A 25,798-nucleotide genomic window follows, 5' to 3' on the forward strand; every position below is an offset into this window, starting at 1 on the left:
CAGTTTTTAGAATGATGTCACTTTTGGGTATTTTCTGTCATAAAGGCCCCTCAAAGTGACTTCAAATGTGATGTGGTCCCTAAAAAAATGGTTTTGTAAATTTTGTTGTAAAAATGAGAAATCGCTGGTCAACTTTTAACCCTTATAGCTCCCCAGTAAAAAAAAATTTTGGTTCCAAAATTGTGCTGATGTAAAGTAGACATGTGGGAAATGTTATTTATTAACTATTTTGTGTAACATATCTCTCTGATTTAAGGGCATGAAAATTAAAATTTTGAAAATTGCGAAATTTTAAAAATTTTCGCCAAATTTCCAATTTTTTCACAAATAAACGCAAGTGATATTGAAGAAATTTTACCACCATCATGAAGTACAATATGTCACGAAAAAACTATCTCAGAATCAGGGGGATCCGTTGAAGCGTTCCAGAGTAATTATTTCATAAAGTGACAGTGGTCAGAATTGTAAAAATTGGCCTGGTCATTAACGTGCAAACCACCCTCGGGGGTAAAGGGGTTAAACAATGGCCGGTTCAAGTCACTCTAGGGGAGGAAAAGAAATTCAAAACTAAGGAAATTAAAATATATATATATATCGGCACATCCATAACAGTCCAATATATCAAAGTCTAAAATGATTTCATCCACAAGCAAAACGCTGTAAAGAAATGAAAAATTAAAAACACCAGAATTGCCATTCTTTCAGTCACTGCACCACTAACATTAAAAAAAGCCATAGAAAGCGATCAGCGGTCAGTCCCCCCTAATGGCACCAATAAACACTTCTGCTCCACCTGGAAAAAAAAGAATCCTCCCAGTCAGAGATCCATTGACTACAGAATAAAATCTGTTACGGGCCTTGGAAAACGGTGACACAAACCATTATTCATTGTTTCATTATCTACAAATCATTATTATGATTATTTTTTTTACCAACTTCTGAATTTTTTAAGCCTCTACTATAATGAAACAATTGAATCTATCCATGTTTGGTATCGCTGTGATCGTACCGAGCTGAAGAATCAGGTACATTTTACTGCACATCAAACGCCGTAAAAACCAAGAATAATAAAAACAAAGGAATTGTAGGTTTTTTTCATTATTTAACCGAATGTGGAAACTTATTCCCAATTTTCAGTACAATAGGAGGTAAAATGAATGGATGCCATCTCATCCTGCAAATAAAAGCCCTCGGATGGCGATAGGGGCAGGAAAATAAAAAATAGTTATGGCTCTTCGAGGGGAGAAAGGGAACAATGAAACAAAAATTGGCACTCTTCTTAAAGGGTTAATAAATCTGTGGAAAACTTGGGAGACCACGCCTGCCCTGGCCACAAATGTTTGCTCTGACAGTGGAAATCTGATACATTAGTCACTTTTACGCCAAAAAAAATTTTTAAAAAAAGTTAGTGCAACTTTATTTATAACCCCCAAAAAAGTTTTGTAAATGTCAGTAGCCAGGAGGTGTAGCAGGAGGTGCAAGCAAGAGGTGCAGTGCCCATCCTCAACTGAGACACAAGCCAACCTGGATGTATGACGTGATAATGAGGAATTATGAGAAATGCCAGGACCACAACAACATGGCCGCAAGGAGACATTTCTGTCTGTACCACTGGCCTCTTGAGCGCGGAGAGCGCCCCGCCCGTATCCACCAATCAGAACGCACCCGGCCACTCTACTAACCAATCAGGAGCCGAGGCTTCTTGCATGAGCTATCGCAGCGGTTGATTGGTTCCCGCGTAGTGACGTCTCCTCGTGACTGCTCGGAGACTACGGTGCTGTGTAGATTTCCCGCGGGTTCCCAACCGGTGACAGGGCCGCTGTGTACGGACACCATGGCGTCACCAGCTCTCTCAACGGATAGCATGGAGATACTGCCAGGAGACGGCATCGAGACCGAGGTAACACTGTGGCCGGCGATAAGCGAAGCTGCTACTCTGGAGTTTTGCGCTGTAGTTCTTCTTCTCCCGCTCGTTTAGTTGAATTTCTCGAGCTTCGATTACTTTCGTCTTGAGCTGCCGATAAGTTTTGCCCCTCCCTCTGAAGCCACGTGACAAGTCGAGTCGTTGCCCATAGTAACCACTTTGGTTGCAGAGTCGTAAAGCAAAACCTGGTTGCTATTGACAACTGCAAATTTTTATTTCCTTTAAAAAAATAATGCACCAATTTGTCAATAAGGCTGTGATGAAATAAGCCCGGCCGCTCCTTTTTTTTTTTTTTAATTTTTATTACAAATACTTTGTGCACGTTTTGTCTTGTTGCATTAATGCCCCGATGTGCGACCAGATAAGTGTGTGATCGCTGGGGCCCCCGCCGGGCATCTCATCAGGGGCCCTCCGCGTCTCCCTTCCTGCGTGGTCCTACATGCGCAGTTCACCGTTTATGCGCTGGACGTGGCAGGTTTCATTATTCCTGACTAGAAATGAGCGAATCTATTCTAAAAATAATCAAGTGTATTGTAATTTACCCCCAGAAATATGAATTCTTACATCTGAACTCTTAGAGGGAGGTCTGAGGGTCAGGAAGGGGTTACAAACCCAAATATTCTGCATGCCCCCCCCAGGCCGCACGCGGTCACATAGGGCATAATAGGTACTGTTACTGTCACTGAGGAGAGACCAGGGTGATGTTTTCTTTTCTTCTTAACCCTTTCCTTCCAGACTTGATTTGCACCAAATTTATTCAGAGCAAATCACATTTTCAGGACATTTTGCTCAATCTGAATCCCTCGAAATGTGATGCCCACCACCCATCCTGTCCCCCTGTGTACAGGGCGCGGCTTTCTCAGTCCCATAGTCATTGGACGAGGCAGCGGTGACATGCTCTGCTGCTCGGTAGAGCCAGGGGACACAACCCCTATGTTCACAATAGGTAGGGACCCCGGTGATTAGACACCTTACACCTATGTTACGGGACAAGCCAAAGTTCCTTGAAAATGATGCATATTCTTGTCTATATCAGCTCCTTAAGGAAACTTACAAAACTTATTATTTTTAGAGACGTTTTCAGACTTATGACTCCCAAAAAGTGAGACCATTTTAAAAACCGTGTCCCTCCAAATATTCATAACTGCTGTCGTGTAGTTTAACCCAGGGCTGTGGAGTCAGTCAGTATAAAATGGACCAACTCTGACTCCTAAAATATATAATAAATTGGGTACAGTAGTTCAATGCGGTTTGTGGGGAATATTTTTTTCTTAGGAATTTGGGAAAGTTATGAAATGTCCTATTCCTGATCTAAGGGTCTAGACTTTTAGCTGAGATGAATCTGTGCTACAGTAAATTCATCACTTAAACATGAGCCATGTATGAGGGAGTCGTTGAGTTGGAGTCGGTGTCATGGAAATTGAGGAGTCTGAGGTTTGGCTTACCAACTCCACAGCCCTTGTTTAACCCTTCCAGTGCTGTTCAAGGTTTAATGCAAAGTGGCCTGATGGGAATGAAAAAATTTATTTTTTACCCTCCTAAATGTCACCAACTTCGGAACAGGCCCCATAGCCAGCAGACGCGAAGACCGTTGTTTGTCCGTGGCAACCACGAGGACCACACGGTAGTGATTTCGGGGTGCCGATGGGGTTAACGAGAGAATCCCCCCCACAATCTATCAACCATCTCAATGCCGTAGGCACTACTGACAGCAGCATCTAAGGGGTTAAGTGGCCGTGTTCAGTGCCAACACCGATGGTGACTGATGCAGCAGGGTGTTGGCTATAGTGTACAGCTGCCGTGTTTCCACCCGTCGGGGGGTTGATATTCTCTTACGTCTTTTTACTGACCTGAGATATATTGGTGGTCAGTACAGGGTTAAAAGTGGCGTGCTTTACACCGGTCTTGATAAAAAGCACGCTGGCGTAAGGTGCGCCTAATTAAGAGGCCCATCTTTTGCTGTGCCTGCGTCAAATCTTTCTGCCATACATTATAGTAAGTTTGGTCGTGTGTGTGGATGCCACTGCAGTCAATCAGTGAGCTCAGGAGCTCTTGCTGCTGAGGTCAATGATTGGCTGCAGCATTGTACATGTGACGCCAGCACTGCAGACAATAGGAGACACCGGGCGTGGTGGTGGAGACTCGGCACTGAATCTGAGGAGGGCTAATAAAGAGCACACAACCAGAAAAATCTACACACACCAAACGGCAACTAGGTGACTAGTTTTCCGAAACCCAAAAATCCCTTTAATCATGGCTGCTATGGTAACCATTTAGTGTTCTCTACTTCTGTAAACCTATCCATTTCTCTTACTGCCCAGTCGGCTGTGGTGGATTTTAGGCTGTGTGCCCACGTTGCGGATTACAAGCATATATGCTGCGGAATTTCCGCAGCGTAAACGCTTGTGAAACGCTTGTTAATCCGTCCCCCATGGTCCCCAATGAGAATCCGCAATTTCAATGCCCATGCTGCGCTCAAAAATCTGCAGCATGTCCATTAATTTTGCATTTACGCATGCGGAATTGCCTTGTCAATGCAATAAAAAACGTAAGGCAATTCCGCATGTCCCAAACGCATCATAAACACGTGAAAAACGCTTGCCAAATTCCTCAAGCATTTTTCCGGGAGAGGACATGCGGAAATGAAGCAGAAATTTTCTGCTTCATTTCTGCAACGTGGGCACATACCCTCATGGTTGTTCCCTACAGTGCAGAGTACGGGGTCTCCAGTCAGTGCTGGGACAGATGACTTGGTAATTCCCACCTCAGCCTTTCCTTTCATGGCTGAGACAGAAATATCAGTATCAAAAGACATACCATCACTTCCAAACAGAACTGGTGTGAAGTGAACAGGTGCTTACTAAGAGTAGCCATCTCTCTCTATCTCTATCTCCTGTACACTGTAGCGCTATAGCATGCAAACATGAAATATAAATTGCACTACTGCTCTAAATAATATGAAAAAACGCAGATACTTGGCGCATAATTTGGCCAATTCATGTATACCCCATAGCCAACGACAAGGCGATCTTCTTTGCTGGGGACCTAATCTAATGTGACTCCTCTCCTGGGCTGAAGCCTACATTTATATGGGTAGATGGGATCCCGCTGTGATTAAAACCGCCATAGGCTGATGGGTGGAGTGCTCAGAGAGCCTATGTATAAATGTCAGTGAAGCAGGAACACCATCATCCTGCTGCCAGCCATAGGGGTTGCTACTAAAACAGTTAATTCTCATTCCGACGTACGTTTTTCTCGTATGAGTGCTACCAGTGTTTTTCGTGGATATCACTTATACATATGATACTATATGGGGCTATTCACTTGTCTGTGTTTTGGGGTCCATGCAAATCATGGAGACATGTCCGATATCGATCCAAGTGTCTAAGGGTCTGTGCAAAAATCGGACAGAACTCTGATGCCATCTGTGTGCCGTCCATTTTTCACTGACTGATGGGAGGAATTTGTTTTTCCTCATCAGTGGAAACGTGACCAGCGGGGAACCCAGACTGCGCTGCCGTGGGGGATATGTTGTGGTTTTGTTTTTTTGGTACAGAAATGGCCTCCAGAAAGCTAACAGGTGCTGTAATGACAGTCAGAGGTGCTAAAAGAAAAAATATACCTTTGATGTTCCCCTTAATTCTGAAAGAAGCCCCAACCCCTTCCCCTTCATGGACCCTTCAGCTCGGTAGGACGCATGCTGCGATATGTAATGGGGTGCATCTTCTTTGATCTCAGTCTTGTGAAGTTGTGGATTATGTGCAGTCTCGGGCTGATGTAGTGGAATAATGTGCAGCGCTGGTATTTAATGTGTAATGTGCCATAAATCCCCAGGGCGGCGCGCAGTAATGACACCGCAGCACATCGCGGCCTCCGTCTTCTCCGCGGTTCTGATGGGGAATTTGTTGGCACCTTTTATAAATGATAGATTTTTATGTTGTGTAACAGAATTCAGTCTGACATTTTGGTTTTAATAAAGACGTCTTGTTTCTTTCCCATATCTCCTCTAGACCATGGCAGACATTCATAGTGATGAGATCAAGATGTCTTCACAAAGTAAGTGCCCCCCACTGTAGATTTATCCTGGTACAGGAATATGCAATATCCACCAGGTGCCCTACTGAGGAGCGACTGTTGCATCTGACGTCTTAACCCCTTAACACTGCTTAATGTATGAATTCTCCATGACTGATGTGTACATCACGCTGATCGCATGGTGCAGGTGCAACATCTGTACCAGAGTAATCAGCCGCAGGAGCCAGGCTCTGGCTGTAACTTCTCTGACTTGTATTCTTGCCGATCCCAGAAGTTTAAAGGTACTGTCTGCACAGGATGACTTCAGACCAAGCACAGGCGCTCGGTGTATCATGCCGGGGCCAGACATTTATATACACCTTCCCATCTATCTCCTCCCTTCTCTGGCTCTATGAAGTCAGGATTGTCAATCAAAGAAGAGGGGGTGAAGATGTATATAAATGATTGGCCGCAGCGGGACTTAGTTTGAAAAGTCATCTTGTGCTGACAGTTCCTTGACCCCCTTGTATGCCTCTGCCAATAGTGACAGTGGTACACTGTTCCTCTCCTAGAGTTACAGGGTTCAATCTGACAGGCCACCGTCACCCCCACGGCGCAATTGCAGGTGCTGATGAGTTGCTATGATAACCTTGGCCTAACAGTGGTGCTATGCACCTTGGCCTATTAGATCTTATTGTAGGCGAGGTCTAATAGGCTACCTGTCAATATTACTGTCTTGATGAGGTAATGCACTGCACTACATATGTGCATACATGTGTAGCGGCGTGCATTGCCTGTGTAGTGGAGAAGTCTTAAGTAACCCAAAATGGATCAGTGAAAACTTATACCAGCAAAAGGGAAATATATATATATATATATATATATATATATATATATATAATCAGCACTAGCAAGCAGTATAAAAAAAGACAGGGGCCAAGTCTTCCGGGTATAGACCATTCCTCAATATAATGTAAAAAAAAGATGAAGACAGCACTCCTTGGAAAAATAGAAATTGTGATTTTATTAGCCCGTGGGGGGTTCAGCAACATTTCAGCTCAGTGTGAGCCTTTCTTTTCTTGAGAGGCGCTCACACTTGGAGCCGAAACGTTGCTGAAGCGCTTATGGCCTAATAAAATCACAATTTCTATTTTTCCAAGAAGGAGTGCTGTCTTCATCTTTTTTACATTATATGCTGGAAAATTGTAAACCATGGCGAAACAAATGATTTTTCTTCAATCAGTATAATTCTGTCATAAAATTTATATAAGTTCTGTATCTCCATATTATTACTGACTCAAAGAATGAAGCTAACACAATATTTGTGCAGCATGTGAATCAAGCAAAAATTAAAACCTCACAACTCAGCAGAACCCGCTATATATTTTTTTTTCCATTTCTTCCCATAGTTAACAAAAGTTAGATATTCACAAATTGTCTCATGAGCAGCTCAGAGCTCTTCTGTCTTCGTACGTCCTGATTTCTGGGAAGGCGGGCTCTTCTCTATTGACAGTTCAGGTGAATAGAAGAACTATAAAGCTCAGCACAGCTTCTGCTGTAATATATTCAGCTATCAGTGGTTTCTTCAGAGTTTACACTGTTATTACTGTATTTACACACAGATAACAGCATTTGAATGAGCACACCGCTCTGGACAGTGAGAGCCATGATTAGGAGGGTTGATGTGAAAGCTGCTGGCTGGTGATTTTTGCAAGATTTAGAACAGTGGCTTTTCAGGAGCTGAAAGGGAGGGTGTGGGAGGTGAGCAGCTAACTGCTGTATAAAAATCATTGGGCTGGAGAGAGCGGACTGGAAAGCTAGGACTTGCCTCCTCTCTGGCATGTAAGTACTGCGCACACTCTTCAGTCGGGGTCTGGACAGCCACTAGTGGCTGAGCTCCATGACAACCAGCTGTACACTATAACAGATGAAAGCTGTTATTGCAGAAGAATGACATAATGAAAACGTGCTTGGTGATGTAAGGCTGCATCCAGCTTATTGCCCCATGGAATCTCATACCATGAAGCACCCAGCAGGGGGCGCAGCTTTGTGGTGATACCAGAGGCAGTCTGGACTCTGTAGTTATGGGACCATAGAATGACTAAGGGCTTCGGTCAGAAGGGTGACAATACTTTTTTAATGTATGGATATCCCTATCTTTGTTGTTAATGCGTTGGAATAAAGATTCGAGTTTAAGAAATTCACGCCTTATGGATCCTTTTGCTCTTTTTTTTCTGTGTCACATGTTGGTAAAGGCAGCCAGCATGGTGGGGACAAATATTGTACACCGGGGGGGAATAAGTCTAGATGAGGAGGACGTGTGGGTTGCGTTGCCTCAAATCTTGTGGTATGTGTGTTTTGTTTTCCCCTTCTTGTGGTTAGCCTTCCATGCCTTGGTGTTACTGTTTTGAATATTTTTTTTGTTTTTCTTTGTCCCGTATCAGAGTCTTTGACGTTGCCGAATGCCCGCTTTGATGTCTCACTGTTCTACTTAACACAAAAATTCATGGACATAATCAAATCGGCTCCAGAGGGCGTGGTGGACCTGAATCACGTCGCCAGACAGCTAGGGGTGAGGAAGAGAAGAGTGTACGACATCACGAACGTGTTAGATGGGATCCGACTCATTCAGAAGAGATCCAAGAACCTCGTCCAGTGGGTGTGAGTAATGGCCGAACTTTTCATCACTCGATAAATTTACTTCATTTTTTTGCCCTTGAAGCTTTTGGCAGCTGGTACTGAATCACATTCTCCATGCAGCCTATTGTATAAAGCAGCAGAAAAGCCTTTTACTGGGATCGATCCTATACTAACGCGATCAACGCTACATTCAGGACCAAGACTGGTAATGGCGTGGGAGGCCGGAGAGTGCAGGTCCATGCATCTTTTGGGACCGTGGTCTTGTCTATGTAGAAATGTAATTTTACTACTGAGATGCCTCAGTAAGAGTGCACCACTTCATCTCTCCACTAGGGAAGTAGTATTTGATCCGGTGAATAAGTATATCGGCCTATAACTAGGTATACGGTATAACGCTGGGTATTGTGCACTGTGCTGAAATGGTACTTATCAGTTTTAAAAAGATTTTGACATGTCGGGAACCTGTCAGATTTTTTAATCAATGGGGGTCCGGGTGCTGGGACCATCATCGACTGCTAAAATAATAAATAAACTTTACCCCTTGACTGCAGTGAGATTTGTGCCACTTATTGGAGGTGTGCGCCTCTTACTGAATCGGGGGCGTCTGACTCGCATGCCTCCTCATCAAGACCGGCTAGGAAATTGCCTAGGGATCCTTAGGGTTTAAATGGATAGAAAAGCAATTTATCTAATTGTAACGTCTTTTTGTGCTATTATTTAGGGGATCTGATCTGAATAATCCAGGTAGTGACGTGTCACCATCACAGCGGATGCGCGATGACATCAGTGATCTCTCGGTCATGGAGGACGCACTGGATGAGCTCATCCTGGATTGTGCTCACCAGTTATTCAGACTTACCGAGGACGGGGCCAACAAGAAATATCCTTTTATTGTTATGGAAGAGTACTATACTCTCATGGAAACTATAGCTGTCCTCCTCTAAGTAGAAGCCTCAGCACCACAAAAAAGAAACGGTCAAAACGTTGGACCATATCTGTTTTTGGCTCCTTGCCGGATCATTATAAATAACACTGCAGCAAGACCTACAGTCCCATTTTATTTATTTTTTGTGGTGCTGAGGTTCCTACTTCGACTAGTCTGGACCACGAGTCCTTTCCTCGAGCACACCATATTTTAAGGACCGTGGTGCAGGTCTTTCTCCTCCATCTATAGCTGTCCCGCTGTTATTTTGCTCCTCCCCTTGTTGAGTGTTTCCTTTAGTGAAAGTGACTATTTAAACCAGACGATACATTTTCATATTTAAAAATGTGTGGTCTAAACTTGTCATCTGCGCCTAAGATAGTGGCTTGTTAGCTGTGTGTCTCTGCCGGATGGAGATCACTCACGGGGTGTTACTTAGTCCTAATTGTGAACTCAGAAATGGAGACCAGGATCAGCGCTGTCTTCTGTTGCCACAATTAAATCAAGGACGGTGTCTTTTTGATTGCTTTAATGAGCATTTATTTAAAAATAATTTATTAAAACACTAGTTTACACAACGCGTTTCAGCTTCTTACAGCCTTCATCAGGTGAACTGCAGGTAATTCATCATTATGTCTCAATGAAGTGTGGCAAATTATGAATTCAGCTCCGCTGCTCTTTAATCCTTACATTAGTAAATCACGCATGCGATGATAAAAGGTTATCCAGTTTCAACAAACCCCAGGAGCAGTTTTTCCTGGGGAGGGTGAGTCTCCGCTGCTGCTCCGGTGGCTGTCTGAGTTCAGTGGCTCTGCCTTTGTAGAGGGCACGTGCTGCCGTTCACTGTCAACATGGTGTCAGTGCTGGAGGTGCTGGCGGAAACTCGGCACTAGACCACTGGAGGGTGAGAAATGTGTAGAATTTTGATTCTTGTCTTGCTTTTGCAGCAGGGGCACTGTGGTTTTCCAAAACCAAGAAACCTCATTAAGTGCTTTTTAGATGCATATACATTTATTGAAAAGACCATCCTTAACCTGAAAAACATTTGCATATGTCACATATCAAGACCTCCACAACATTGACGATTACCACGAGCAGGTAATTATCGCAGTGAAAGCGCCAGAAGAAACCAAGCTGGAGGTGCCGACGCCAAATGAAGTGAGTACACCCAACATGTACATTTAATTTCTGCCATAAAAGATTATACTTGGCGCCTAAATCATTCCAGCCCCCACACCTCATCCAAGGCTTGAACTGCTCTTGGGCAGATCTGAAACAGAAGTAATGCCGCCTGTACATTGCAATGTCCGCATGTTTTGTAGCTGCCTCACGGCTGTTAAACATGCTGCTGCGGAGACTCTTAACATGTCGCCCGAGCGCCCGCTACACTCTGTGCATACCCGAGCGCCCGCTACACTCTGTGCATACCCGAGCGCCCGCTACACTCTGTGCATACCCGAGCGCCCGCTACACTCTGTGCATACCCGAGCGCCCGCTACACTCTGTGCATACCCGAGCACACTAGGCAAACTCGAGTAACGAGCACTTGTGCTCATCACTATTGAACATTTTGGAAACCTTCCCCATCCTGGTTTCAAGCTGTCCCTTCTTACATTAAATGATTGAAAACCCCTTTGAAATGGCTTGTATCTATTGAGTGTGTAAGATCTAATGACTCCTGGCTAGTGATAAGCGAGCTTGCTCGTTTAACCCTTTCACAGAGCACGCTCGGGTGCTTACCGACTAGCTTTGGTGTGCTCTTATATTATGTTCGAGTCCCTGCGTTTGCATGATTTACGGCTGTAAGACAGCCTGAACATATGTGAGGATTCCCTAACAAACAAGCATTGAGACTGTCTTACAGCTGTAAATCATGCAAACGCAGGGACTCAAACATAATATACGAGCACGCCAAAGCTACTCTGTAAGCACCCGAGCCCGCTCACTCATCACTACTCCTGGCCACGTCTGGTGGCATTCTTATGTGAATGTTCACAGTTCGGGAATTGGGGGGCACTTGGATGCGAGTAGGACTCATGGAGTCAACTGCAAAAGAAGCATCATATGATGGTGCCATACGGGACATCACTTGTCTTCACTTACACCCCACTCTCTGCTAATGATTGCATCACCGATTGCTGATTTTAATGCACCTGGTAGCAATGGGCATGACTAAAAAAGTGAGCAAATCCAGTTAGACCGGGGCACTTGCGTACTTTTGGCCATATAATGTGTATGCCAGCAATATCTAAATTGAAAACTTTGTAAATGTTTTTTAGGAGTGCGTCGAAATCCATATTAAGAGTACAAAAGGACCGGTCGATGTGTTCCTGTGCGGTATGGAGCAGGAAAGGACTGATGAGAAGTCTTTTGAGACGTTAACAAAGACTGTGCAGATGGAGCCGGAGCCAGCTTCTATGAGGGTACGACGCAGGGACTCGATTCCTAGTATTACCAAGTTCTATATGCAGATGTCTTCTTCCAGAATTGTACAACAATCGTATCTAAAGTGATGCGGCACTCTGCTTTGGCCAAATAAGTCATGAGCAGGGAACCCTCTCCTGACCTAAAAGGGGAAAATGGAGAGGGGTCAGCAAATTCAGAGACTGCCGCTATTGTAGATATACATTGTGTTATGGCATTTCAGGATTCTTCAAGATTGATCATTCATTGTGTGTACAGGAGGAATAACACTTTTCGCTTCCCCATGACAGCACCATAGAGAGAGAGAAATCCGCCCCTAAGTACAGGATACCTACAGCTTTAAAAGTCTGAGCCTCACCATACAAGTCAGTGGTTTCTTGTCCTTGAGGGAGACCTATAGTTCCCCCAACGTCTGCCGAGGAAGGGGAAACGTCTTACCTGGGGCTGGCGGTCTCAGCAGGAGAAGCGCAGAGCACAGCCATACTTGGTGTAGCGGCTGCGGACATCTCTTCCGGTAAGGGGAATGTGACTTGGTATGGTGCGGTGTATCCTTGGGAGGCAAAAAACTTGTGCAGTATCTCTGGAGGGAGGAACACTGCCTGGTATGGCAATGTGTCTCCTGGGAAAGGAATATCCTTGATGTCAGTGATCCGGAGAGGAAAGCACAGCATGGCGCGGTGCTCCCCCGCAGGACTCTTTGAAATGCAGGAACTGGAAGTGGCGAGATGACTTCACCTGAAAGTGATTTTGCCAGGAGGTGTATAAATTCAACTCCTCATGGCAGAATCCTCCTAGGTGGAGGAATATTCCAAGGTGGATGACAGTAACCAGCCAGGAGAGCCTACAGAAGAAGCAGCAACGCCGGCCTTGGTAGTTCTCACGCTAAGTGGGGTGAGTCCTGGGGTTCCCCTGCGCAGATTATCTTAATGCCTGTATTTTTACCTGTATGTATTATAGGACAGACGTAGGAAGGTGCAGACCAAAACAAAACTTGTGCATTATGCAAAAGTAAATTGTCATGTGCATACAGTAAAAGTTATGCCAAGCCTGTATTGAAAGCAGTTTTGCTGAAGAATCCACTTCCCTTTATGGAAAGTATGAAGTCTCTGATCACGGTTGAAATTTAAAACATCATTTAAAGTGGTTCTGTGGGACCAGGACCTGCAAGAAACTGAAGCTACAGATCAACTGGTGAAGGCAGGTAGAGCAACAAGGAGGGTAGAAAAGACCGAAGAACCTAAATCTATGGAGGACATGATGTTTGGAGGTTAGAAGTTCGGAAACCATAAATGTTTTCCTGTTCTCAAAAACCTAGCCTCTCATCAAGAAAGAATGGAAAAAGCCAGATAAAGCTTTCATCCCAAGAGAAATTAAAAGGATATTATATCCCTTTTGAGCTGGAGGTCTGAGATCTGGGATAAGGTACCTAAAATAGACGTTGCAGTCTTTAAGGTATCCCGTAATGCTGCACTCCCCTTTGATGATGCAGGAGTGTGGAAGAGAAGTGCATGCGGTGAGACGTGCCATGACCGGGTCATTAAGAGGCCGAGGAACAGAGCAGTGATAGACTCTGCTTCCTTAACGTCCCTGGACAACAGGGAGCTGATATTTGGGCTGTAGCGGTGTTATGATGCGCTCCAAGAAGCGGGAGAGAGGCAAAGGCGCAGCATCGACTGAAATCCAAGATGGCGCTCGTACTGTCGGCGATCGGAGGGAGAGAGATGTGGCTGGAGCATTTTGCCTACAGGTCTCCATCCTCTAGTACCCCGCTCAAGAGGTCAATGTCTGCTACACAGGATGACTGGAACACCTTGATCCCGATTTATGGCACCATCTAGGAGGAGACCGAGTCCCCTGAGCTTAGAGGTAAACCCTCATGGGCATAATGAATCTACTGCATCTCCTAAAGGAAAAATTTATATTCTTGAAAAGATTTCCCAGGGGAACCCAACTTTCCCTGCAAGATGTCCTCAGTACAGTTAATACATGCAACTATACTCTGAATACACTGATGGGACAGGTTGGCCTTATACAAGAATCTATTTCCAGAATACGTCATGACGTGCATAAAGAGGCGACATGCACCACCGCAGTGGAGAGCAGAGTTAGTGCGTTGTTAGACACCCTCCCTCCAGTCTGCAGACATATACTGAGTCACACAGGCAGTCGCAGCTCTGATAACCAAGCCGACGACCTGGAAAATCATCAGACGCAATAATATTAGACTGGTGGGAGCTCCTGAAAAGGTTCAGCGTGAATGACCCGGATGAGTTCTTTAAAAAATGGTTACTGGATACCTTTTGGCAAAGATGCCCTCACTCCTTTTGTTTGCTGTGGAGAGAGCTCACAGGGTCCCTACAAGACTGGGCCTAGTGGGCAGACTCCACCTAAACCTATTTTGATCAAAATCCTGCACTTCTAGGAATTTTTAAGCAAAGCAAGGGAGGACATTAAGCGTACGTGACCCACAATGTCCTTTTTCCCAGACTTATCAGTGGAGGTCCAGCAAAAAAGGTCCCAGATTTTGGACATAGAGGATGAGGGCGCTGGGCATGCAATACTCTATACTTTACCCAGCCAAGCTCCGGGTGGTTGTCCTTGACACTACCACATTTGACTCCTCAAAAGCCTCACTCAAGTGGTTGGACAGTCATGAGCATCAATGCCGGGAGGAGCCAGAAGGGCCTGAGAGAGCCCTAAAGCACGCGGATGCTGAAAGGTTTGGGTTTTTTTCACTACCTGTTATCTCCAGGAGGTCTCTCTGCAGGACTGAGGTCTCATTTAAAGTTACTATGTGACTTTAGTACTATTGTGGCTGGTATTTTTGGTCCAAACCTCTGTGCTACTTACTTTTAGCTTCTGCATTAGTGCAGCGGGCCCTCCGCCAAGACACTAACAGAGTGGTATATTGTTTGTGTTTCTATCTTCGCAGGTGTGTGCACCTAATGGTTCACATTTTCTTGAGCCTCCCTCTTAAAAGTAAGGGCAGATTCACAACATGAATGGGAGTGGTTTTATAGGTTTTCAGATGGGGGGGGGGAGTAAGGGGGTTGGAATACTTCTGCTTAAAAATTTGGATACTTTAAACTCACAAGGATCATCCTCTTGGGCGTTTTTTTTTTTTTTTTTTTTTTTTTTTAATCAGGTTCATTTTTATTTAGTGTTTTCATTTTACATTAATAAAACATTAACAGATGTAACATAAATACAACATCGAAATCAAAGTTTACAAAAAGTACATTTGCCCATTACAAACACCAGCATATCTTGATAATAAAAGGTAATACCTCCAAAATCAGTTTTCGATACATTATATAATTTAAATTGCCTCCTCAGAGCACCGTCCACTTCACCAGGGGAAATATGGGAGGCAAGGGTGAGCAATCGACCCATTGAACAGTACTAAAAGGAAAGAGATCTATAATTTGATTTACACTGAGGAGTAAGAGTTGATCTGAACCACTATCTTGCAATACACCCGGTGAAGGAAGACTCGGCACATCCACCCATTGTTTCCAAAACTTATAGAACTTACAGTTGGGTCCATATATATTTGGACAGAGGCAACATTTTTCTAATTTTGGTTCTAGACATTACCACAATGAATTTTAAACAAAACAATTCAGATGCAGTTGAAGTTCAGACTTTCAGCTTTCATTTGAGGGTATCCACATTAAAATTGGATGAAGGGTTTAGGAGTTTCAGCTCCTTAACATGTGCCACCCTGTTTTTAAAGGGACCATTCAGTGAACGTGGTAAAAAAGAATAAAAAAACATCTGTGGTATTGCACTTTTTTTGCAATTTCACCGCACTTGGAATTTTTTTCCTGTTTTCCCGTACCCGATATGGTAAAACTAGTAAAGTACAACTTGTCCCGCAAAAAATAAGCCCTCACACGGCCATATTGACCAAAAAATAAGAACGCTACGGCTCTGGGAACAAGGGGAGCAAAAAATGAAAATGCAAAAACGGAAAATCCCAGGGTTGCGAAGGGGTTAAAGATGGGTACTATGATTTGATTTTTATCTTGTAGACTGTGAGCTCCTCCTGTACCAGTCGCCGTCACATTGTGTTCAAGACTATTGTAATAGTTCTTGTATGTATACCCCTTTTTCACATGTAAAGTGCCATAGAATAAATGGCGCTATAATAATAAATAATAATAATTTCTTCGACTGTTGGTCGGTTGAGCAACAATTCCAAAAGATTCGCGATCCTCGACCCATATAAAAAGACCCCGAAAGTAGATTTGTTGAGATTAGATGTAAAATCCTGCGTTTTGAATGTATCATTGTTGCAGTCTCTATACCTCCTCCATGTCAAAGATTCTTGAGCGAGGTGGTATGGCCAGATATACCCTTAATGATCCTGGGGGAATTTAGTAATTGTAACCCTGGTAATGTAATGTTTCCGGGGGGAGGCAATACTTTTGGGCCCTTTGGTCACCTCATCAGAGAGGTGTGACTGCTTGACATTTTGGAGGGAGAAGTTCCCAAATTTGGTCTTTTCTTTTTGTGCCTCATCAACCGATCAATATCGAGGGTTGATCTAGTCTTATGTAATTCTCAAATGACTCCATTAATTTCTAAAGTTGAATATCTACCTCTCTCGGATCACTCTTCCCTCTGGTTAGAGGTGCAGGTGGCCCCGTTAAGATCCAGGTATTTAATAGGTTGGAAACTTAATTCACTCTGGCTTAAAAAATATTAATTGCACTACAATTGGGAGAAAACCTGATTGATTAAATTGATAGCAATTCTGGTTCAGCCCCCAAAAAAAGTGGTTTGGGACGGTGTGAAGACCTTTTTTAAGGGGGTACTGATCAGACAGATTTAAACTGCTAAAAGACAATTCGTGGAAAAAAGGTGTTGAATTGGAAAATAAGGTTTGAGAAATGGAAACATTGTTTACCCAGAATAATAACCCGGCTACTAGAATGCTTTAGAGAGGCCCAAAAACAATGGAGATTATTTCAAATAGAGCTAGCTGATAACCAAGAATGTTTTTTCAAACTACAGTTTTGTGGAAGGAGAAACAAAATGGCCCAAGCTCAGAGGGAATGCTTTTGTACATTGGTTAAAAGTTTGAGACAGGAGGATTAACACCCAGACGTCTGCAAAATTAGATGTTACATAGTTATTATACCAATTTCTATTCGACTACCTGACTAGGATTAATCTTCCAACTTTGAGTGAAGGTAATACATATTATATATATAATTCCTGTCTTCCCTGAAGGAGATTCAACGAGCAGTAGGAGAAATGCCAAATGATAAAGCCACTGGGTCTGACGGCCCCCAGTAGAGATTTATAAAAAATATTTGAGTATGAGCTTTTACAACACTATTGGGAAATTTGTAATTATGCATTTTCCATTGGATCTTTGCCAAGATCACTATGTGGGGCTATAATAGTTGTCCTACCCAAGGAAGGGAACGCTAAGGAATTACCAGACTCGTACTGGCCCATTTCACTACTAACGTCTGATGTCAAGATTCTGGCAAATAGATTGAGCTCTGTGATAACGTCGGTAATGCACCTGGATCAACCTGTCTTCATGCCATCTAAGTCAACTGCTGTAATGGTTACTATTTTATAATTTTGGGGTCTTTTCTGGTCTAAACATTAATTGGTCGAAGTTGTTCCCCCCCCCCCCCCCCCCCCGGATAAAAATGTACAGCTTTGACCAAATGAATCTTTCGCAATCCCGGTGATGATAAAGTTCAAATACCTAGGCATTTGTTACTAGTGAGGTTAATGACTTCATCCCTTTTAAATCTGAATCCTGTGGTAGTTAAGTCAAGAAATCAAGTTGGGAGCATGGGGGAAACTACCCCTCTCTGCCCTCGGCAGAACAAAGCTCATTAAAATATGCCTCTTGCCCTCTGTACTCTATGCCCTACAAAACTCTTCCGTTTGGATCCCAAAGCATTGGCTTAAGAAAAATGCATAATCTTCCAGGACCCGGTCTGTAAAAAGGGTGTCCCTAGAATAAAGCTTGTAAAAATTGGTTGTCCAAGTATCTTGTGGCTTAGCCCTTCCTAATACATGGGGGTATTTTCTGGCCTCTCAGCTGGAACATTTCAGGGGATGGGCATTGGTGAAGACTATTGATGCAGGGACTGTGACACTTAAATAGCTGGCAGGATGGGATAATGTTTTGGAACTCGTAGAGTCAAATATACTGAAAGCCAAATCCAGTAATGCCCCGACCCTGGCTCTTATACATCATATTCTTTGAACTCTGGATCAACGAGGGATTTTAAAAAGTCTACCCCCTTTTTTTTTTTTTTTTTGTGTGGGTGTGTTTTTGTTTTTTTGTTCTTTCATGGTCTCGACTGAGGCTAGGTGGGCTCAAAACAAAAGGGTGTCTGGACATATAGGTCAAAACTGGAATTTCACTGGCATACACGTCAGGGGTCTGGACCCTCCGGGAAACTTGAAAGCACACTCCACCAGGGCTGTATCCACATCTTGGCAAAGAGCGTTAATTCCTCTCTCGAGCAGATTTGTAGGGAAGCTACTTTTTTAGGCACTATAGGTTGGACTTGGGCTCTACTGATCTTTCTTTTGGAAGGAAAGTCCTGCAGGTGGTGGTCTCTCTCTAAGTGATTCCTCTGTAATCTCTCCATGGTACTGTCGTAGGAAAGGGAAAGCTAATTACTAACCAGTAGTTAGGCTTGGCAGACCTAACAACACCCTTCATTGTTTTTCCCCCTCTTGCTCTTCCTTCTTTCGGAGGTGGTGTGTTACACGTTAGACTCAAGGTGTCCTAAAAACGAAGGGGGATATATGTATATCTATATCTCTAAACGGAGTAACTCTCATGCTCTGTAACCCACCGAAGTGTATAGAGGGTCTGCCTGTAGGTTTCCTGTCCTTGGGGGATGTAAATACTTTCTATGACAATAGTATTCTTGGAGTTATACCTTTTTATTGGCTAACCAGAACAAGATATACACTACTCAAAATAATAAAGGGAACATTCAAATAACACATCCTAGATATGAATGAAATATTCTCATTGAATACTTTGTTCTGTACAAAGTTGAATGTGCTGACAACAAAATCACACAAAAATCATCAATGGAAATCAAATTTATTAACCAATGGAGGCCTGGATTTGGAGTCACCCCCAAAATTAAAGTGGAAAAACACACTACAGGCTGATCCAACTTTGATGTAATGTCCTTAAAACAAGTTTAAATGAGGCTCAGTATTGTGTGTGGCCTCCACGTGCCTGTATGACCTCCCTACAACGCCTGGCCATGCTCCTGATGAGGTTGCGGATGGTCTCCTGTGGGATCTCCTCCCAGACCTGGACTAAAGCATCCGCCAACTCCTGGACAGTCTGCGGTGCAATGGATGGAGCGAGACATGATGTCCCAGATGTGCTCAATCGGATTCAGGTCTGGGGAACGGGCGGGCCAGTCCATAGCTTCAATGCCTTCATCTTGCAGGAACTGATGACACACTCCAGCCACATGAGGTCTGGCATTGTCCTGCATTAGGAGGAACCCAGGGCCAACCGCACCAGCATATGGTCTCATAAGGGGTCTGAGGATCTCATCTCGGTACCTGATGGCAGTCAGGCTACCTCTGGCGAGCACATGGAGGGCTGTGCGGCCCTCCAAAGAAATGCCACTCCACACCATTACTGACCCACTGCCAAACCAGTCATGCTGAGGGATGTTGCAGGCAGCAGATCGCTGTTCACGGCGTCTCCAGACTGTCACGTCTGTCACATGTGCTCAGTGTGAACCTGCTTTCATCTGTGAAGAGTACAGGGCGCCATTGGCGACTTTGCCAATCCTGGTGTTCTGTGGCAAATGCCAAGCGTCCTGCACGGTGTTGGGCTGTGAGCACAACCCCCATCTGTGGACGTCGGGCCCTCATACCACCCTCATGGAGTCGGTTTCTAACCGTTTGTGCAGACACATGCACATTTGTGGCCTGCTGGAGGTCATTTTGCAGGGCTCTGGCAGTGCTCCTCCAGTTCCTCCTTGCACAAAGACGGAGGTAGCGGTCCTGCTGCTGGGTTGTTGCCCTCCTACGGCCTCCACGTCTCCTGGTGTACTGGCCTGTCTCCTGGTAGCGCCTCCAGCCTCTGGACACTACGCTGGCAGACACAGCAAACCACCTTGCCACAGCTCGCATTGATGTGCCACCCTGGATGAGCTGCATTACCTGAGCAACTTCTGTGGGTTGTAGAGTCCGTCTCATGCTACCACGAGTGTGAAAGCACAACCAACATTCAAAAGTGACCAAAACATCAGCCAGAAAGCAATGGTACTGAGATGTGGTCTGTGGTCCCGACCTGCAGAACCACTCCTTTATTGAGGGTGTCTTGATAGTTGCCAATAATTTCCATCTATTGTCTATTCCATTTGCACAACAGCATGTGAAATTGATTGTCAATCAGTGTTGCTTCCTAAGTGGACAGTTTGATTTCACAGAAATTTGATTTACTTGGAGTTATATTCTGTTAAGTGTTCCCTTTATTTTTTGAGCAGTGTATATTTGCAAGCTTTCAGAGCACAGAGGCTCCTTCTTCAGACAGGATTACAGATCAATTAATAAGATAAAAGCTCAATATTTTAAGAGATTGCAACACAACATTTGCCCATGAGGTGGAAAGGGTGATGCCTCCTAAAGATAAGACAAGGAAATCAAATTAGGCATTTTGTTACAAATGGAGAACTGGGGAGGCGGTGGGAATGTTCACTTAGTTATCTAGAGTCTGGTCTGCAGGTGTAAACTGTGTCCATGTAGTGGGTCATAAATCCAGGTGTTAAATTGAATCCTATTGTCAAAGATTTGTCCTAGGGGACAGATTCTTCCAGCCTTTCAAAGCTGCAGCAGGATAGTTCTGTGTCCTGGTTTCTCACCGAGTGCTTCTCCACTCTCCATTAAGTGGAGCAGGAGGTGTAACCTGGCGCCTCACTGTGCTAGCGGTCTGTTTTAATGACACTTTTTTTTTAATTTCAGGTTTGAGGGTAAGAAATGGCTCATGAGTGGGTAAAGGAAACAGATTGTCCTGATAAAATATTACAAATCTCATATTCGACTGCACTATTGATTTTTATACAAACGTTGAAACCAGTTACCCTTTGACCAAATTCACATGCAGCTACAGTACATATTTTAATAGTTTCAATCACCAAAAAAAAAAAAAACCCTGTAAAACCTGTTTGCTGAATATATAGTACTTTCTCTTTCTATGGGTGAAAATAAAAATTGACATGTGGCATACTTGAAAACAAAACAAAAAAAACTGGGGGGTCTGGTCTCTGCATGACCACCAATCATAAAACTGACGACTGCACATAATCTCCTGCCACCTCGCTGTGCAGGGGAACTGCAGCCGGTCACTGCTCAAGCGGGGAAACAGCCGGGACACTTTGGTGCAGGGGACATGCTGTCAATGTTAGTGTAACCTCAATCTTTACTTTTGGAATCTGACTATAATTTCCTACTTTATTTCAATCTTAAATTCAGACAGGAACATGTCTTCTGGGCAGTCTGCCACTGAATATTACTAGATTTTTAGGGATTTGGGATTATCAGATGCTGGATTGATGGCGCTATCTGCACACACCCCTCGTATTCCTCATATTTTGTCGTCTATAAATCAGACGCCATACTGGGCTCCGTCCTCCTGAGCCGCTGGCCATGCAGAGTTGTAGATTTATCTCATTTGCTCTGTAACTCGTCAGCCATGGACATCCTGCGGCAATGTGTTGTAGAAGACACATGGAGGGCGGCTCGGGGAACATCTGCTTGCGGCAGATAGCAGGAATATTGAATGTGGGAAAGCCTCAGATAACTAATCCCAGGCTGATGGCTCATAAATCTGGAGAAATAACATGACTGGGCATCTAGTAACGTCTCTTCTGGTTTTAGTTTAATACTATGACTGACTTTAGTGTCTCTCTTTATTTTCCAGACTGATATATGATGGGGTCAGACTAATGCGACTGTTTACCAAGGCGTTGCACAGACTCTTTTTGGAAGAGAATCCTGGATTCACAAGTCGCTAATCTCACCAACCCATCTTGGTTTCATGGATGTAGAAAGCTCTGGGAAATGACTTTTTTTTTTTTATATTTTGTCTCATCAAAGAAGATCTTGCGGAGAGTCCAGACAGGCGGTATGCGACCGGAACGGCGTGTCTCCACAGCACTGTACTGGCGCAGGGACATCCTCCTTGTAAATGTCTGTGTTCTTGGCTCTTGGACCTGAAAAAATAAATTCTTTGTAGAGGGCTTTTTTCACCACCACAGACATAGTTGCTGATAAGAGATCCTAGTCATGAATTGCTTGGTGCAGACACAAGTCATACCTGCTGCAAGAGGGTCGTATGACCAGTCTTGTGTCTCCACGGCCACTTGAAAAATGGACTCTTCCGGGGACGTCTGGCACAGAAATTATATTGGAAAATGGCCCATTCCCCATTATGTCCTTTGGGTTAATTGTCCCTCACAGCCGTGGTGAATCATTTGTGGGTTTGGGGTGTTTTTTTTGAGTGGTGTGTAAATAAATATATTTATACAGATGTTATTTTCTATACACTTCTCTGTAAAACTGCTACATATTAAAGTATTAGACTATTTTTTACAAATTGTATTGTCGCAAAGTGTTTTACCAGCAAAGACTTTTGACGTTTCACAGCAATACAGGAGTTGCTAATAACTTACTGCAAAGTTATTTGAGAACATGAAAAGATCCTGAAACGGTTGTCACAATTTTAGAGTAGATTTTTGACATATTGATTATATGAGTCCATCCTTTAAAGTTGTTTCTTCTTTCTCCACTTATGAGACACGTCTTGCTCCTGAACTTACCTTCCACACTGAAAACGGCTCAAAGTTCAAGCCTTTTCTTTAAAAAAAAAAAACAGTGAGGAGTCGCGTTACCACCTCCCCATTATACTCTATGTACAATTATGAGTGTGAAGAAAAAATAAAAGTGGACGCAGACATTGTGTGGAGCTTATTAATAAGTCTCTTGCATTACCCCAGAGGAGTGCACAGCTCATGGCTGCTGTATAATGTCCTCCATGCTGCCACTGCCTGGCTCTGTGCTAAGGAACGAAGAACAGGAATCTCTCTGAGGTCTGTCTATGGGGAACATAATAGCAGCTTTTCACCTACCACTTACTCATAGTCAATTGCAAATTAAGACACACTAATATATATACACATACAGCTGGAGAAATAGTAAATTGGTGACATGTTCAGTACTTAAGTAAATGTTTTCTAAAAGTGCTATTGACATGAAATTCTCACCAGAAGTCGGTAACAACACATCCAATCCATACAGGCAAAGAAATCAAACCATAGATGTCCATAAATTAAGTTGTGTAATAAAGAGAAATGACACAGGAAAAGTGTTGAACACGCTTACTAAAGTTAAATGAATATTTTGTACAAAAGCCTTTGTTGGTGATAGCAACTTCAAGATGCCTCCTCTATGGAGAAACTAGTTGCATGCATTGGTCAGATGTGAATTTTGGCCCCTTCTTCCACAAACACTCTTCAAATCCTGAAGGTTCCATGGGCTCCTTCTATGAACTCAGCTTTAATTCCTTCAATACTTTTTTCTATTGGATTCAGCTGCTTTATCTTTCTCTGAAACCAAATGAGTTTCCTTGGCTGTGTGTTTGGGATCATTGTCTTGCTGGAATGTCCACCCTCGTTTCATCTTCCTTGTAGATAGCAGATTTTTTTTTTCCAAGACTGTCTTTGTACATTTGTCCATTCATCCTTCCTTCAGTCGTATGAAGTTTGCCAGTGCCATATGCCGAAAACTGGCCCTCACCATGATGTTCCCACATCCAAACTTCACAGTTGGTATGGTGTTTTTGGGGTGATATGCAGTGCCTTTTGCCCTCCAAACATGGTGTGCATTATGGTATCCAGAGTTCAATTTTGGTCTAATTTGACCAGACTATATTTTCCCAGTATTTCACAGGCTTATCTAAATGTTGTTGAGCTAACTTTAAACGCGCTTGAACATGCTTTTTGTTCAGCAGTGGACTGGAGCCATGGAGGTTGAGTGCATCACTTAGTTTTCTTTGAAACTGGTTGATTCCTGGTCTTTCTTTAGCCCTTCAACTCTTCAAATGATTCTTTTTACGCCTCTGTCTGAAATCTTGCAGGGAGCACCTGGTCGTGGCTGGTTTATGGTGTAATGATGTTCTCACTGGAGCCTTCAGTAGTTCACAAATTTTTCTGTAACTAATGCCATTAGTATGTTTTGCAACAATTAGGTTGCAAAAGTCTTGAGACTGCTCACTGGTTTTACCCATCATGAGATGTTTCTTGTGTGGCACCTTGGTAATGAGACACCTATTTATAGGCCATCAGTTGAACCTGTTGACATTCTTTTTCACTAAGTGGCAGGATCACTTTTTAATTACTGATAGATTTCAGCTGTTGTCATGACTTTTCATGGCTTGTTGCACCTCTTTCTTCAAATACTTTTCCCTGTGTCATTTCTCATTATTGGCCACGGCCCCACTTTTCCCTGTGTCATTTCTCATTATTGGCCACGGCCCCACTATCAGTATTTGGTCAGTATTCAGTCAGTGTTTGTTCCTCACTTAGTTTTGGTTCCCACTCCTGAGAAAAATACTGACTGAATACTGACCAAATACTGATAGTGGGGTCATGGCCTTACATACAACTTATGGACATGTATGGTTTGATTTCTTTTGCCTTTGTGGATTGAATGTGTTACAGACATCTGGTGAGAATTTCATGTCAATAGCACCTTTTGAAATGTATTTACTTAGAAAACTGGTGACATGTTCAATACTTATTTCACCTGGTGTGTGTCTGTATGTATAGCGCCGGTGTCCTTGCATGCCTCTGCTCCCTCCACGGCAAGGATGTTGACTTACTCAGTGCCCCGGCCCCCCCATCCGTGTTTCTTGCCTCCAGTCCCTAGATTCTGCTCACGTGTGGCAGTGCACTTAGGGCGCGTGCGTTCCCGGTCTTTAAAGTGTCCCCAGCCAATAGCTGAGAGATGCTTTCTACTTAAGGCACCTCCACCTGTTGGGAGGTGCCTGAGCAACGTTTGAGTAACGTTAGTTCATACTTGTCTGCTGTTAGGTCCCCTTGTCTACTTTGTCTGATCCTGACCCTGCTCTACTCAGGCCATGGACCCCGTTGGTCCCAATACCACTCCATTCTCCTAGTTATATCATGAGCTAACCTGGCAACGTGTACTATCTTCGGTCAGTTAACACCCGACTTAATGCTTTGGCGCAAGCTCCTTCCCTTGCCCCAGTATCTTGAAGTGTCGACCGCCACGGCGGCTGCCATTTCTGCGCCTGGACCTGTTCTGCGTTTGTCTCACCACAGTTTGATGGGGATCCCAAGCAATGCCGAGGTTTCATCAACCAGTGCATGCTGCACTATGAACTGTTGGCTTACCACTTCCCCTCCGACCCTTCCAAGGTGGCTTTTCTCATGTTGCAGAGGCTCTTTCTTGGTTCAACCCCCTGTGGGAGAAGGGATCCAGTGATCTCAGACCTTCAAGCCTTCCTAGGAGTATTCTGCAAGGTCATTGATGAGCCGGGCCTTGTCACCTCAGCCACATCCTTTTACTAAACTACGTCAAGGCAGCCGGTTAGTAGGTCAGTTTGGTATCCTGTTTCGCACCTAGTCATCCAAGCTCATCTGGAACAATGAGGCTCTGATAGCTGCCTTCTGGGAGGGATTGTCCAGCAGTGACATCCCTACAACCCTTGATGACTTAATTTCCTTTGTTATCCGCATTGACCTAAGGTTCCAGGAACATGTCAGGGAAGTGGCGCATGAAAGAAAACCACCCACACTAGCACCTTCCTTCCAGAGGCTGCTCATTCT

General features: G+C 43.9%; 1 protein-coding gene across 1 annotated transcript; it reads left to right on the forward strand.

The window, feature by feature from the left end:
• The first annotated feature begins 1,702 nt into the window (after window positions 1–1,702).
• Window positions 1,703–22,903, forward strand: E2F6 (E2F transcription factor 6). The gene is made up of 7 exons (XM_073672967.1): window positions 1,703–1,900; window positions 5,935–5,980; window positions 8,383–8,599; window positions 9,300–9,458; window positions 10,544–10,658; window positions 11,780–11,923; window positions 21,871–22,903. Exons 1-7 carry the CDS (start codon window positions 1,835–1,837, stop codon window positions 21,880–21,882), a joined length of 759 nt encoding a protein of 252 aa, XP_073529068.1. The 5' UTR covers window positions 1,703–1,834; the 3' UTR covers window positions 21,883–22,903.
• Window positions 22,904–25,798: the final 2,895 nt, after the last annotated feature.

The sequence above is a fragment of the Phyllobates terribilis genome, unplaced genomic scaffold, assembly GCF_046119375.1.
Source record: "Phyllobates terribilis strain yellow unplaced genomic scaffold, ASM4611937v1 Scaffold_3__8_contigs__length_932513732, whole genome shotgun sequence".
NCBI lineage: Eukaryota > Metazoa > Chordata > Amphibia > Anura > Dendrobatidae > Phyllobates > Phyllobates terribilis.

What these genes read in the sequence shown, in the direction of transcription:
- E2F6 (XM_073672967.1), top strand. Translation starts at nt 1,835, where the DNA reads ATGGCGTCACCAGCTCTCTCAACGGATAGCATGGAGATACTGCCAGGA. An exon ending in GATCAAGATGTCTTCACAAA is followed by an intron (nt 5,981 to 8,382) that starts GTAAGTGCCCCC and finishes GTCCCGTATCAG; the next exon opens with AGTCTTTGACGTTGCCGAAT. An exon ending in GAGGACGGGGCCAACAAGAA is followed by an intron (nt 9,459 to 10,543) that starts ATATCCTTTTAT and finishes AACCTGAAAAAC; the next exon opens with ATTTGCATATGTCACATATC.